Raw genomic sequence first — 15,023 nt, 5'->3', positions numbered from 1 at the left:
TCCAATGAGGGAAGAAAACACCGAAAAGGGATTTAGAAAGGGATAAGAGGGTACACTGGCTCTGCAGTGTAGAGTTGGCTGGGAAGTGGCTTGGAGTCCCGCTTCTAGGCAAAATTAGGATAAAGCACAATTTTCAGAGCCCAGCTTCCCAACTTATATTTCCAATATAAGTACTGTTGTTCCCATTTTACAGATGAGAAAACTGAAACTCAGGGAAGCAAAATAGCTTGCCCAGCGTCACAAGGCCAATAAATGTCAGAACCAGCATTCTTTTTACACCATGGTGCTTCCCCTTTTAAAAAAAAACCTCCATTTTATATCGCTGTAAGATTTCAAAGCCCTTTGCATATTTATCACTTTTGATCCTAACAAAGACCCTGTGAGGCAAGTTCTATAAATGTTATAATACCATTTTACAGATAAGGAAACTTGGTTCCACTCCCAGAGATCAAGTGACTTGTACATGATTTAACAACTCTTATGTATAAAGGGTAGATCTTGAACCCAAGACTTCATGACTCTAAGCCCAGCACTTTATCCCATCTACCACGCTGCTCCTCTGAGCCTCTGTTGATCTCATCTGTAAAGTGCTGATCCAGATGCTGTGCATCCTTCTCCTTTATCTCCAGCAGGCCCTAGCAGCATTGTGTTGGACACAAAGAAGACAAAATGTAGATAATGGTCAAATTGAGTTACAAAGGAGAGTTGGGATGGGAAATCGTATCTTTACCTTTCAAAGTCATCTGTTATGATCGTGTACCTCCACGGCTGGCCGGTTTGGAGGGTTTTTGATGGATTGAGGGAAGGGAAAGAGAATAAGGAAAATTTCCCCAATATCTCCATTCTGACACCCTCTAGGAAGTAATACTTATCTGACCTCAGGCTTTTGGCAAGGGACAAGAAGGCAGTGTCAAGTGGAAAATCATACTCTAGAAATTGATAAGATCTAGTCCCCTGACTTCAAACTTAGAAGCTATTTTCTGAAATTCCAGTAGATCCTAGTTTATCACTAATCAGATATCAGCATATAATGTATATTATATTCTATATAGTATACAGAAAGGCAGCATGCCATAGTGGATAGAGAACTTGGAACTAGCAATCCTGTCTCTACCATACATGTGTATGTGAGCGTGCACACACACCTGTAGATATCTATCTATAGGATACATACATACACATATACACACACATATATAAAAACCCTAGGCAAGTCCCTTAACTTCTCAGTACTCTAGACAATTGTCTAAGATCATAAATTTCAGAAAAGATGCTAACCTACATTGGTAGAGGGAGTTCTCTCATCTGGGAGTTCCCTGTACACAGGAAATCCCAGGTCCATTGTCTATTCCTGTTATCTAAATTATAATACTAATAGGTGATATTTACAAAGCACTTTGATTTTACCTACACTATTTCATTTCATTGTCACAGCAGCCCATTGAGTTAGGTAGTGTAGACATAATTATCCATTTTACAGATGAGAAAACTGAGAGTCAGTTAAGGAATTTGCTTATGGTCCCACAGCTGGTAAGTATCAGAGGCAGAATCCCGACCTGAGTCTCTTCTCACAACACCGGGCAAGGATCTACCCCAGGGCCTAATAAAGGAAGTCACTTAAGACTGAATTCAGCACTTCCATTTGCGCCTAGATGTGGAATGCTGTCTCCTACAGGCAGTGAAGTATGTCCTAAAGCAGATGAGCCTGGATACAAAGGAGGATAAGACATGATCCTTACCTTTCAGGTTCTTACAGTCTTGTTGGAGAGATAAGACATACTTAGGAGCAGATGACAGAATAGTGTGAAAGAGGATATGTTGAGTCCCTAAGCGTGGGCTTCACTGTGCTAGGCTCAGAGAAGAGCCAGAGGAGTCAAGGAGGGTTTTGGGGTGGGGATGGAGGCGCTTCAAAGAATGAGAGGCATTAGAGGAGCATCAGGTAAGTGTGCATACAGCTGTCCTGGCCATATGCACTGCACAGAGAAAGTTGTATGTTCTTAATCGTGAGAAGAAATATTGAAAAACAGTTTTTCAGAAGTAACATGGCTGGGGCAGCTAGGTGGTACAATGAATAGAGCACCAGCCCTGGAATCAGAAGAACCTGAGTTCAAATCTGGCCTCAGACACATAACACTAGCTGTGTGACCCTGGGCAAGTCACTTACAGCAAAAAAAAAAGAAGAAGAAGAAGAAGTAACATGGCATACTGGGTAGAGTGCTGGCTTGGAAACAGTCTCATCTCTGACCCTAACCAGCTGAGTGACCATACTTCTGTGAGTGACCTTTACTTCTCTGCACCTAAGGGGACTCTCTGGCATTATCTGCTGAGTCATAGATAGGTTGCCATCTAAACTGGTAGAGTGAGTTACCACACAGGGAGTCCCCTCCCCTGCAGAAATCACAAGTTCCTTGTATATTTGCTTATGGTAATGAGATACATCAGGGGCCTGGAGATTTCAGTTTAGGCACAAAGGTGGTTTAATGAAGAGGGGCCAGTGTCAAATCACACTTGTTTCCCCTAAAAGAGACACTCTAGTGAGAAAAAGAAAAGTGTGTTTTTTAAAAATTAAAAAAATGATTTTCACTTGGTTTAGGAATTCCCTTACTTTTTCTTTATTGTTTGGTATATCCTTGAGAGCCCTTTATATTGTGTGTTCATGTTCCACTCAGGAGTTTTCAGTTGCCTACTGAATAGACTCCATTTAAATCCCTCTACATTTTATCTTTAGCCCTCCTTTCCATCCTCATCACGTACTAATTCCCTTCATGTATCCTAAACACTTCACCTCCATTGAGCTTCTTACCAATCCTTGACCATTTCCAGCACAAAAACCTTTCCATGATTTCTCCCCCATCACTCTCCTCTCTCCTGAAATCAAAATCATTTCTTTGTCCTCTTACCCCCCCATACCGTTTTGTTGATACCTCTATTATAACTTCTGCCAAGTTCTGCCTTGTATTAACATTACTTGTGTATTTGTTGTAATACTATAGCTCTCCTGGTAGACTGTAAGCTCCCTGAGAGCAGGAACTGTGTCTCATTTACCTTTGTGTCACTGTGCATATACAGGTATACCCCACCCAAAATCATGAATTGGCTTCAAGAAAACATAGAGTTAGGCAAAACAAATATTGTAAGGGATCATTACTTCCATCGGAGCAATTCTATAAGTGGGCAGTTGGCTAGATAACATTATGGTAAGGTTCCACAGCTGGAGGCTATTTGTTATTATTAATAATGAACCAGCCTGGGTTGGAGCCGTGTTAAGTAATAGCTCACACTTATACAGTACTTTAAGGCTTACATAATTTTTCCTTACAATAACCCTGTGAGCTAGGTTGTGCAAATATTATTATCTCCATTTTAAAAATGAAGAAACTGTGTCTGAGAAAGTCTGAGTGACTTGTCCAAGAGATTACATGACTAGGAAATGTCAGCCTAGCCTCAGCCCCATGTCTTCTGACTCCAAGCCCAGCAATGAGGCATTTAGTTAATATTTGTTGAACAGATTAATGCAGAATTCCGGGAGTAATCTTGCTAGAGATTCCTTGAACTCTTTTAACATTACTAAGTCTTCAGTAGCCCTAGTAACTGAATAGCACCCCAAAGATTCCATTAACATCTCTGTGCCTCACCTTCCTTCTCGTTCTGTCTCCATCACTGAGTGACAGTGAGAGTGGGGAGAGTAGGGGTCATCCAGTGGGTTTATTCTGCTTTATCCAGCTGGTTTATTCAGTTGTATCCAGAATTCACTTGACTGAAACTTGGGGGGTAAATTATAAATATTTGTCAGATACTTAGAAAGCATACTGTGCCCTCTACTCCATTCCTCCTGGCATCATCCCATTAAAGTCATGTGTTGGCATCTAGGTCCAGTCTCCTTAAGCTTAACTGTGTGTTGGCTGAGTTTGAATGTCATTATTAATATTCGGGTTTGCAGCTAATGAAGACCAGCCAGAGAAGCCCCATTTTGACTCTCGAAGTCTAATATTTGAGCTGGATTCCTGCAATGGGAATGGCAAAGTGTGTCTTGTCTACAGAAAGACTTCACCAGGTAAAATACAAGGGGAGGAAGAATATAGTAGAGAAGATCTTAACTGGGATTCTGGGGCCCCCTAAAAATGCTGCTTCACCTCCCCCACCTCTCTTTCATACAAGGTCTTTTGTTTCTTTCTCCAAATATATAAGTCCCTTAGTAGACCTTCTCTAAGAGCAGTCTTTGGACCAGTTTATGGTTTCTCCCAAAATCATATTAGCATGACTCTAAAAGAGTCATTCCCTTTTGACTATCCCCTCATTATATTTGCCTTTTTAAAAAAAGCACTAAGCATTTGCGAAACGTAGCCCCCACTTCTCAGGAACAATCTAAAGAAAATCATTGAGACAAATTAGAAAAGGGTAAGGAAATAGCCTACTTTCTCCAAACTTTTGTATAATGGGCACCTGATTTCATACAGTGGTCAGTCAATAAACATTTATAAAGTGCCTACTCTGTTCCAGGCACTGTGCTAAGCACTGGTGATATGAAAAAAAAAAAAAAAAAAAAGATAGTCCCTGCCCTCAAGGAGCTAAAATGATGTAGTCGATCAACATGGGATAGCAATAGCAGCTCCTGAGCTAAGACAGTGGCCCCAGAAGCAGAGAGACTTGAGCAGGAAGTTAGATGTGTTGTCTGGGCTTCCCCTGAAAGGACAGCAACCAGCAGCAGGTCACTATATTGAAATGCAGTTATCAAAATACTTAAAAAACAAGTTCATAGACCTCAAGTTAAGAACCCCTGCAGGATTATCCTTGGAAGGCAGAGTGTGTTTTTTGTATGCTTAGTTTAAATAAATCATATATATGTATATATACTCCAGATAGGTAGATGTGAATATATATGTATAGGTGTGTAAAATGGACATTACTCAGAGGCTGTTTCTTTCTTTTTCCATTCTATCAGTAGCCAAAGAGAGCAAGATCTGGTTCCTGGACAGAGCTTTATATTGGCACTTTCTCACGGACAGCTTCACTGCCTACTATCGCCTACTGATCACCCACTTGGGCCTCCCACAGTGGCAGTATGCCTTCACCAACTACGGTGTTAGCCCACAGGCCAAGGTAGGAGAAGAGGGTTTAAGTTCCTTTGGACCTTTCTGGTCCTTAGAGCATCTATCCCCGATAACCTGATCTACCTCCCTTTCATTCCCATTGCTGCTCACCCTTATCTCTCTCCAGTGATCTCTAGTCTTATGGAAAATGTGCTGGGGGTGGGTTGGGGGGAAGAGACATCAATAGCCCTGTGCTCTAGTTCTGACTTTGACATGTACTTGCTGTGTAACTATGAACAAATCACTTAGCCTCTCTGGGTCTCAGTTTCCTCATCTCTCCAGTGGCATTAATAATTCCTGCCATTACTATTCCTACTTTCACATGTTGTGAGGAGTCCCATCATGCTGATGAGAAACCATGCAATCAAGCAGTCTGCTGTGGGAATTTACAGGGGAAGTAGCTGCCAATTATTCGCTTGATCTGTCCCATTGACTTTTAGGAGTTGTATGGTGTTTGTCTTCCTACCAGCAGTAGGAAGAATTAAATACACATTGGCTCCCTGGTTGAAGAGAAAGTAATATGGATTAAGGAATGCCTCCCCAAGGAAGGATAAAGAGTCGCTTAATAATATGGAAGAAATGATCCGAGAAGTAAAAGATTGAGAGGTGACAAAAGGGAATTGGAGCTGGGTTCAAGAGGTTGGCAAGTGAAAGAATGTGACACAAGGGAGAAAGAGAATAAATTGAACCACTCAAGCTCTGTGTAGGTCTACTCCTCTAACTTGTTCTCACACTCATGGGTTTGGTCTCCAGAGGGTTGACTCTCCAGAGACCACTCCAGGTTGTAGGGTATCTTGTGAGTCTGAGCTTTTAACAGTATAACTCATGAGCCCCCATCAGTGTGCTTTCCATTAACAGGCAGGCAGTAGATAAAGTTAGTTCTTAGCAAAGACTTTTGCCAAATGAAATAATGTAATACAGACATAAAGTTGGACTATAATTGTAGCGAGGCACACATGTAGATAATACGTGACTATGGCTACTCACATCTTCAGTACTTCAGAGCCTTACTTCATTTCAATAAATACTTACTAAGTGACTTCTATCTATAAGGCAGTTGGGCAATGAGATGCAAATTTTAAAAATGAAATAATTTCGTGCCCTCAAAGAGAAGATGTTCTCCTGAGGTGAATATAATGTGTATATCAATCAACATATCAGTATAAGATAATCTGAGAAGGGAGAGAGCACTAACAAGTAGTGGCTTCAAGGAAGGCTTCATAGAGGAGGTATCCACCACACTGAGCCTTAAAGAAAGATAAGGTTTCTGAGAGGCAGAGGTGAGGAGGAAGGGAATTCTAGCCTTGTGAAAATTTACAGAGGTAGGAGATTGAATGCCAACTTCAGGGAAAGCTAATAGTCCATTGTGGCTGGAACAAAGAATACAGAAAGGAAATGTAAAATGAAACAAGTCTGGGAGCCAGTCTGATGACTTTTAATCTAGAGATAATATGTAGCCACTGAGATTTTTAAGAAGATTGACTTGGGGGGCAGCTAGGTGGCGCAGTGGATAGAGCACTGGCCCTGAAGTCAAGAGGACCCGAGTGCAAATCTAGCCTCAGACCAAACACTTGACATTTACTAGCTGTGTGACCCTAGGCAAGTCACTTAACCCCGATTGCCTAAAAATAAAATTTTAAAAAAAAAAAGAAGAAGATTGACTTGGTCATATTAGTCTCTTAGGAAGATAATGTTGGTAGCCATATGGAAAATGGAGTGGCAGATACTAGAAGCTGGAATACCAATTAGGAGACAGTTACAGCAGATTAGGTGAGCAGTAAAAAGGAACTGAGCAGGGTCATGGTAAGGCAGTAGATGTGGAAATAAGATCAATGAGACCTGGCCCCTGCCCTGTAAGTGCCTTGATCCAGAGTCGGTCAAGCAGGAACTGACCATGTGTCAGCGATAGAATGAAGGGTTTTCATACATTGGGTAGGAATTGGGTTAGATGCTCTCAGGGTCATTTCTAACTCTCTGTGATTCTGTGCAATGGGATCTGAATAACAAAATCAGGGATATTTCAAGCTAGGAGGGCCCTTAGAAAGGATTAAGTCAACCTTCATTTTTTTAAAAATCAACAAGCATTTACTGTGTACCAGTTACACTGCTCGATAAGTAAATATAGGATACATAAAACATAAATACATGGTGATTGGCAGAAGCACAAACAGCTGGCTCCCAAAGGAGGTAGTGTAGCATCTGAGCCAAGCTTTGAAGGGAGCGAAGGTCCCAAGAAGGGCAGCTAAGTGGCGTGGTGGATAGAACGCCAGACCTGGACTCAGGAAGACTCAACACTGTGAGTTCAAATCTGGTCTCAGACATTTACCTGTGTGACCCTGTTTGCCTCAGTTTCCTCATCTGTAAAATGAGCTGGAAAAGGAAATGGCAAACCGCTGCAGTATCTTTGCCAAGAAAACCCCAAATGAGGTCAAGAAAAATCAGACACGACTGACACGACTCGACAACAATGAAAAGGGTTCCAAGAAATGGAGGTGAATAAGGAGAACGTCCAGGCCCGTAGGCCAGACTGGGTGAAGGCGAGGAGGCAGGAAGGCTAGGCTGGAATCAGACTGTAACAGGCTTCAAACGCCAAGCAGAAGACAAGAGTCTGTTCTTTATCTTAAAGGAGCGACTGATGCTTCTTGGACAAAAGAGAACATAGTCATCCCTGCGCTTTAGAACTGTCAGTTTGCAGCTTTGTGGAAAATGGATATAGGGAGACCAAATAGGAGACTCTTCCAGTAGTCCTGGTGAGGGACAGTGAGGACCCGGTCAACTCCTTCATCTTTGCCGATGAGAAACCTGAGCCCCAGAGAAGCTAAGTGACTTACCCAGTGGATAACAGGTAAGAGAAGTGAAAGCTTTTAAAAAGTTTCCAAGCATGCTACAATAGGAGGGAGGCATTGTTAGGCCCATAGCTCCCCAGAACCTCAGAGGGAACGGCTTTCTGGATGGAGCCCTTGTGACCGGAAAAGGAGCTGGTACTGAGACATCCTCCTAGACATGGGAGATGTGAAGGGCAGAGGGCTAGGCTTAGGGCCACCCTCCCTCCGTGAGGCAGCAGCAGGGTCTGGGGGGCAGAGCTCCTGTTTGTCACCACCAGCGCCCTGATCCCAGGGCTTGGTCACTGCACGGCAAAGGTGCTATACAGTGCTGAGGACAGATGGGGCTTGTCATCACCCCTTAACACAGAAAGGATTGTGCCCTGCGGTGGTTGTTTCATAGTCTTTTCATCCTCCCCTCTCTGCCTCTGTGCCCCCAGCCCCTTCTCCCATGCCGAGCTGGCAGAGAGCAGTTTCTCAAACTCTGATCCATGATGGTTCTTTTTCTCTCCTCCTTCTGTGCAGCAATGGTTCAACATGTATAAACCCATCACCTACAATACCCCGGTACTTACAGAAGAGACTGACTACTTTGTAAACAAGCTAGACCCCAGCAAGGTGTTCAAGAATAAGACAAAAACCTCGGCCCCCACCAAAAGAGGGGGGACCCCGAACCCTCCAGGCTCCCAGAAAGGATCATCAAGTTCCTCTTCCACCAAGTCTTCTTCTGCCTCTGGAAACCCTGTCAGAAAGTGAGCAGCCCCAGCAGATGGGCTCTTTCTTCTGCACTTGGAGAGTTCAAAAGCTCTTACCTTCCCCCTCTCGATGTGGGCCCAAATCTGAGAGCCTGGGTCCCACCCAAAGGCCCAGGACTGTGCAACCCAGCAAGTGGTTGTGTTACGTTGTTCCCACTGCCCGTGCAAGGGAGCAAAGGACATCTGGACCTTGGGAAGTGTCTGATGAGATGCGGGGCACTGATCAGAGAAGCCTCCTCCCGCCCCATCCCATGTTTCCTTTACTCCAGCAGCCATTAAAGCCCATCCTAAATCACGCTCTGAGGAGTTAATGGTCTGTCATACTGCACAGTGACATAGGCCATAGTCACTTGCATTCCACCTGTGCTTTTTTCCCTGCATGGAAGTGTACCTGACACATGGGAACATGCATTCAATAACATGTTGCTCAGCTGGATTATTGCTGGGTAAAAGCTTTGACAGCTGAGGAAAAACCCCGGGAACTTTTTCCTTTGAAATTGCCAGACTCATCAGAAAGTCAGAAAAGCCCCCTGTATTTAATTCCGTGTTTGTTTTTCATTATCAATAGAGCCAAACCAAGAAAATGTATTCTGCCCTGGTCGGGAGGTGTTTCCACCTCTCAGTGGCTCAAAGGGTTTCATTTTTCTGTGGGTTACTGCTAAATATGAAATGTTTACCTCCAGAAAATAGTTTCAGAATAAAAATGAACCTGCCTAGCCATTTTAAACTGTTTCTGTCTAATTGCTTGGGAGAACTCTCTGAGATTTTAACTTCTTTATTGTACTTTATGGCAGAGAACAGTCTATCATAGGTCTATTCATGACCAGAGGTGGGGTGGACCCATCCCCCAGATGGCAAAAATAATAATAATAATAGTACTCATATAGTGTGGTAAAGTTTTCAAAACATTTACATATTTTATCTCATCTGATCCCCACAACACTCTTGCAAGGTCGGTGCTGTCATCATTTTCCAGATGAGGTAAACAGTCGATGGGGTCACACAGCTAATAAATGTCTGAGGCAGGACTTGAACTCAAGTGTTATTGACCATAAATCCAGCTCTCTATTTACTAATCCATCTCATTTTACAGATAGCTGAGAGAGGGAATCAAATGACGAGATTGTTTTCTTTTCTTTTTTTTCTTTAATATTTTATTTTCCCCCAATTACATGTAAGAACAATTTTAACATTACTTTTTTTTTTCCAAATTTTGATTTCCAAATTCTCTCCTTCCTACTCTTCCCTCCCCCATGTTGAGAAGGCAGGCAAGTTGACATAGGTTATACATGTGTAGTCATGCAAGGCATGCTGTGAAAGAAAATGCAGGGAAAAAAAACCCAAAAAAATAAAGAAAGTAAAGAAAAAGTATCTTCAATCTGCCTTCGGGCTTTACCCAGTTATTTCTCTGGAGATGGACAGCACCTTTCGTCATAAGTCTTCCAGAATTGTCTTGGATCGTTGTATTGCTGAGAATAGCTGAGTCATTCACAGTTGATCATCGTACAATATTGCTGTTACTGTGTACCATGTTTTCCTGGTTCTGTTCACTTCACTTTGCATCAGTTCATATAAGTTTTTCCAGATTTTTCCAAAATCATCCTGCTTGTCATTTTTCATAGCACAGTAGTATTTCATCACAATCATATACCACAGCTTGTTTACCCATTCCCCAATTGATGGGCATCCCCTCAATTCCCAATTCTTTGCCACCACTAAAAGAGCTGCTATAAATATTTTTGTACCTATTTTTGTTTTTTATCTCTTTGGGATAGTGGTATTGCTGGGACAAAGGGTATGCATGGTTTTATAGCCCTTTGGGCTTAGTTCTAAATTGAAGAGCCAGGATTTTAATCCAGGTCCTCAAGTTCAAATCTAGTGCTTTTCTACTATGCTGTCATACCTCAACCTTGGACGTGGTTGGGTGGTGTTTTGGGTAACAAGTAACTTATCTCCCCAATTGTTTGGCTTGGCCAAATATCCAGAGCTCTTCTTAGATTTCTGGCTTACACTGATGATGAAGAGGATGAAGGTGTGTGTAGGGGAGGGAACCACTTCTTAAAGCTGTTTTTAAAAAAAAACCCTTAAAGTTTAAAAAAATTTTTCAACAAACAAGCATTTGTTTTATCTTCCTCCCATCTTTCCCTAATTAAAAAAAAAAGAAAAATATAACTTTTGTAACAAATAAGTATAGTCAAGCAAAAAAATGTCCCAAAGAGGTGTGCTCTGCACCTTGAGTTCACCACTGTGTCAGGAAGTGGGTATACCTGCTTCATCTCAGGCCTCTGGAATTGTGGTTGGCCACTCAACTGATCAAATCCTGCCCCAGACACTCCGTAGCTATGTGAGCCTGGGCACATCACTTAACCTCTGCTTGCCTTAATCCACTGGAGAAGGAAATGGCAAACCATGCCAGTGTCTTTGCAAAGAAAATCCCATACAGTTTGTTCTGTAAAACTTGGTCTCAGTCAAAAGACTGCACTTGAGGACCTAGAGGGTTACCTGTGGCCTCGAGGCTGCAGGTTCCCCACTCCTGCCCTAGAGTTTCCAAAACAAGTAGCATCATCCAGCCATATGACCCACATAGTAACCTTTCCTCCTAGTTGAAGAAGGCTGGTAGAGAGATGTTGCAAAGAATTCCCACTTTGCAAGAAGGAGAAATTCAAAGTGATGAGAAAGAAAGGGGGGAATAATGAAAGTACTAATAAAACAGGTGGTATCCTGTGTGTCTAGAAAAAAAAAAGTTTTTCTTTGCAATGATAACTTAGTGACTAGAAATTGTTCTCTTGGTTCTGCTCACTTCATCTGCATCGGTTCATACAAGTGTTCTCAGATTTCTCTGAACACATCCCTTTCATCATCACTTATGGCACAGCAATATTCCTCTACATTTACATATCTTCATTTAAAACTCACCTCAAATTAAAAAACGGTTCAAGATTACCAGTTAGTGGTTAATCTACCCATAGATTTTGAGATTTGATTTGATTTTACTTTTCAATATTAACTCACATTAAAGTTTACAAAGCATTTTCCTCACAATTCTGTAAATTAGGTTAGGCTAATATCCTTATTTTGCAGATGGGAGAGGCAGCTCAGGTATTATGCCTAGCAAGTTGGCTTTGGAGCCAAGAAGACTCACATTCAAATCCTCCTTTGATGCCTCCTGTCTAGGTTACCTCAACCAAGTCACTTAACCTCTGAGTACCCTAGGCCAGTGAGGGTCAAACTCAAATAGAAATGGAGGGCAACATATTGATTTAGAAAACCACAAATTAACGTTATGTTTTGTTGCATTTTTATATATTTTGTTAAACATTTCCCAATTATATTTTAATCTGGTTTTTCACTTACTAGAATGTACCCTAGGCAGAGTATCCTTTAAGTCCCAACTAAAATCCCACCTTCTACAGGAAGCCTGCCCTCTTAATGCCAGTTTTAAAATTTTTAAATTTTTTCCCTTTTAAATTTTTAAAATTTTTCCTATTTATCCTGTATATAGCTTGCTTGGGACAGTTAGGCAGTGCAGTGGATAAAGAGTGCTGGGCCAGGAATCGGGAAAACTTATCTTCCTGAATTCAAATCTGGCCTCAGAGACTTTACTAACTGTGTGACCCTGGGCGCAAGTCACTTAATCTTGCTTGCCTCAGTTTCCTCATCTGTAAAATGAACTGGAGAAGGAAATGGCAAACCACTCCAGTATCTTTGTCAAGACAACTCCAAATGGGGGGACAGCTAGGTGGCGCAGTGAATAAAACACTGGCCCTGGAGTCAGGAGGACCTGAGTTTAAATCTGGCCTCAGACACATGATACTCACTAGCTGTGTGACCCCAGGCAAGTCACTTAACCCCGATTGCCTAGCAAAAAAAAAAAAACCAAATGGGGTCACAGAGTCAGATGTAACTGACCAACAACAATAACTTGCTATGTGAGTGTGTGTGCATACATATATGTGCGTGTGTGTGTATCTGCATTTTGTCTCCCCCATTAGACTGTAAGCTCCTCTTGAGGGACTGTCTTTTGCCTTTTTCTTTATCTCCCCAGGGCTTAACACAGTGCCTGGCACATAGTAGGTGCTTAATAAATGTTGATTGAGTCATAGGCGACTCTCTAAGACTATAAATTGCAGAGAAAGTACCAACCTGCATTGGTTTCCTTACCAGTTTCCTTACCAGTTTCCAATATTAATGAAATCATAAGTCTAGTTCAGTATATACCTTTCAGGTTTACAAAGCACTTTACTTACAATTCTGTGAATTATGTAGGGGACAGCTAAGTGGTTCAATTGATAGAGCTTTAGGCCTGGAGTCAGGAAACCCAAGTTCCAATTTGAACTCAGACACTTACCAGCTGTGTGACCGTGGGCAAGTCACTTAACCTGTTTGCCTCAGTTTGTCATTTGCCTCATCTGTAAAATGAACTACAGAACGAAATGGCAACCCACTCCAGTATCTCTTCCATGGTCACATAGAGTTAAACACAACTGAACAACAACAGTATTATTATCCCTATTTTATAGGTAAGAAAACTGAGGTTTAGAAAGATGAAGTGATTTGTGGAGACCAGGTGTCCAAGCTCACATTTCTTACTAGAGATGTATTTTTATACAGGGTTCTTAAAGGCCAGCTTCTAGAGAAATGTGTCTTCTTTATCCACTAGGAGTAAAAGTATGATTCTTTACAGAGAATACAGAACTAGAACCCAGAGTTCTATAAAGAACAGCCATCTAGAGATAAAGGTGTTACCCCTTTACCCCAAGGTGTGGAATTCCACAGGGAAAGACGAAGAACACGTGAGTCCCGAAACTGAGGAGTAAAGTTCACGCGGCGCCAAACCGAGCATGTTAAAGTGGTTAAGCACTTAGTGACAATTGTGGGAATTCCCTCTCTTCCTCTCAGCTTCCTTCCTCCATTTTCATTAATAGACCAGTTGGCAGGGCAACCAGTTCCCAGCTTCATCACTTTTACCCAAAGAAGCATTGTCTCAGGCTATACCCTCCCCCATAGCCCATGGCCAGGAGTCCAGGCATAAGTTGATTTCCTTGAGATTTTTGCTCTGTTGACCAGTGAGTTTAAATTTATTCATTTTTTTTCCTCCTAAGTTGGGGGGGGGGCGGGGTGGTGGAGGGAAGATAGGGAGGACTGTTACCAATCTCTTATAATCTGGAGGGAAGATAGAGAGGACTGTTGACCAAATCTTTTGTAATCTAAGAGCTTAAATCATTGTCTTTAGAAACTTATGGAATACCCTTTCCTCTTGTTCATCCTCGCCCCTACTCCTATCTTGGATTTGAAATCAAGCGACTTGGACTCAAATCCCAACACAGACACTTGCCATGGGCTCACGCACAAGGCAATTGAACCAAAACCTTGGGTTCTTCGTCTGTAAAATGAGATGAGTAATTCTTGAATTACCTAGCTCACGGGTAATAAATACTTCATAAACATATAAATCTGAGTCATTATTAGTGTCATTATTATTGTCCTCATCAGCCAAGGAGCAGTACCGATAGCCCCATGCTTCCCTGGCCATTCCCTCCTTTCCCCTCCCCATCCTCCCCACACCAGCACTCAAGTGGGAAGTTCTTTGAACTGCTGTTGTCGTCTGAAAATCTTCTCTGATTTGGGGAACCTCGTCTTGCTTGTGGCAGTCTGGACCTGCCTTCTCTTCCTACTTAACATCCCTTCTTGCTTCTTTTCTGGAAACTTTCCTGTCTGTCCCACGCTTATACAGAAGGGACCTAACCGTCCAGTCCCTACCACCCCCTGGTCTGTAACACCTGAAATGAAGAACCAATCTTTCACTTTCTAGGATTGCCTTTTTTCTTGTGCCTGTTTTGTTTGTCAGCAGTCATTCATTAAGTTCCTACACTGTGCCAGAAATTCAGAAATTATGCTAAACTGTGAGGATACAAAGAAAGGCAAAGACCATCCCTGCCCCACAGAGCTCATGATCTAATGGTGGAGACGACATGTAAACCACAACTATATGTAGAATTAGCGATCCTCACAGGAGCAAGGCGCTACATTAAGGCAAACCAGGAAAGGCATCCTATAGGGGTTGAAATTTTAGCTGAGACTTCAAAGAAGCCAGGGAAGCCAGAAGGCAGAGACAAGGAGAGAGAGCATTCTAGGTATGTACCAGATGTACCAAGTCAGGAAATGGAGGGTCTTGGACAAGGAACAGAAAAGTATTGGATAGGGGTGGGGGTGGGGGTGGGGAGTGGGGAGGAGGGCAGGGATTGTAGCAGGAAAGGTTAGTACAGAGGTAGTTTGGCTTAGTGCCCAAGTGATAGATAGATAGATAGATAGATAGATAGATAGATAGATAGATAGATAGATAGATAGATAGATAG

General features: G+C 42.2%; 1 protein-coding gene across 3 annotated transcripts in view; it reads left to right on the top strand.

Annotated features, from left to right (window-relative positions):
* Window positions 1-15,023, top strand: part of LOC114051913 (tubulin polyglutamylase complex subunit 2-like) — a 49,825-nt gene that overhangs the window by 26,184 nt on the left and 8,618 nt on the right. Inside the window, exons 5-7 of one of the 3 annotated variants that reach the window (XM_027874311.1) lie at window positions 3,941-4,054; window positions 4,946-5,100; window positions 8,438-9,380. In XM_027874311.1, the coding sequence (XP_027730112.1) occupies window positions 3,941-4,054; window positions 4,946-5,100; window positions 8,438-8,668 (500 nt within the window). In that variant the 3' untranslated portion in view covers window positions 8,669-9,380. Of the gene's footprint in view, window positions 1-3,940; window positions 4,055-4,942; window positions 5,101-8,437; window positions 9,381-15,023 lie in introns of those variants that run through there. The other 2 variants (XM_027874310.1, XM_027874312.1) reach the window with 2 other exon arrangements.

Source organism: Vombatus ursinus, unplaced genomic scaffold, assembly GCF_900497805.2.
Source record: "Vombatus ursinus unplaced genomic scaffold, bare-nosed wombat genome assembly UNPS02014807.1, whole genome shotgun sequence".
Classification (NCBI taxonomy): Eukaryota; Metazoa; Chordata; class Mammalia; order Diprotodontia; family Vombatidae; genus Vombatus; species Vombatus ursinus.
Note: the sequence above shows the minus strand (reverse complement) of the source record. Positions and strands in the feature narration are given on the sequence as shown.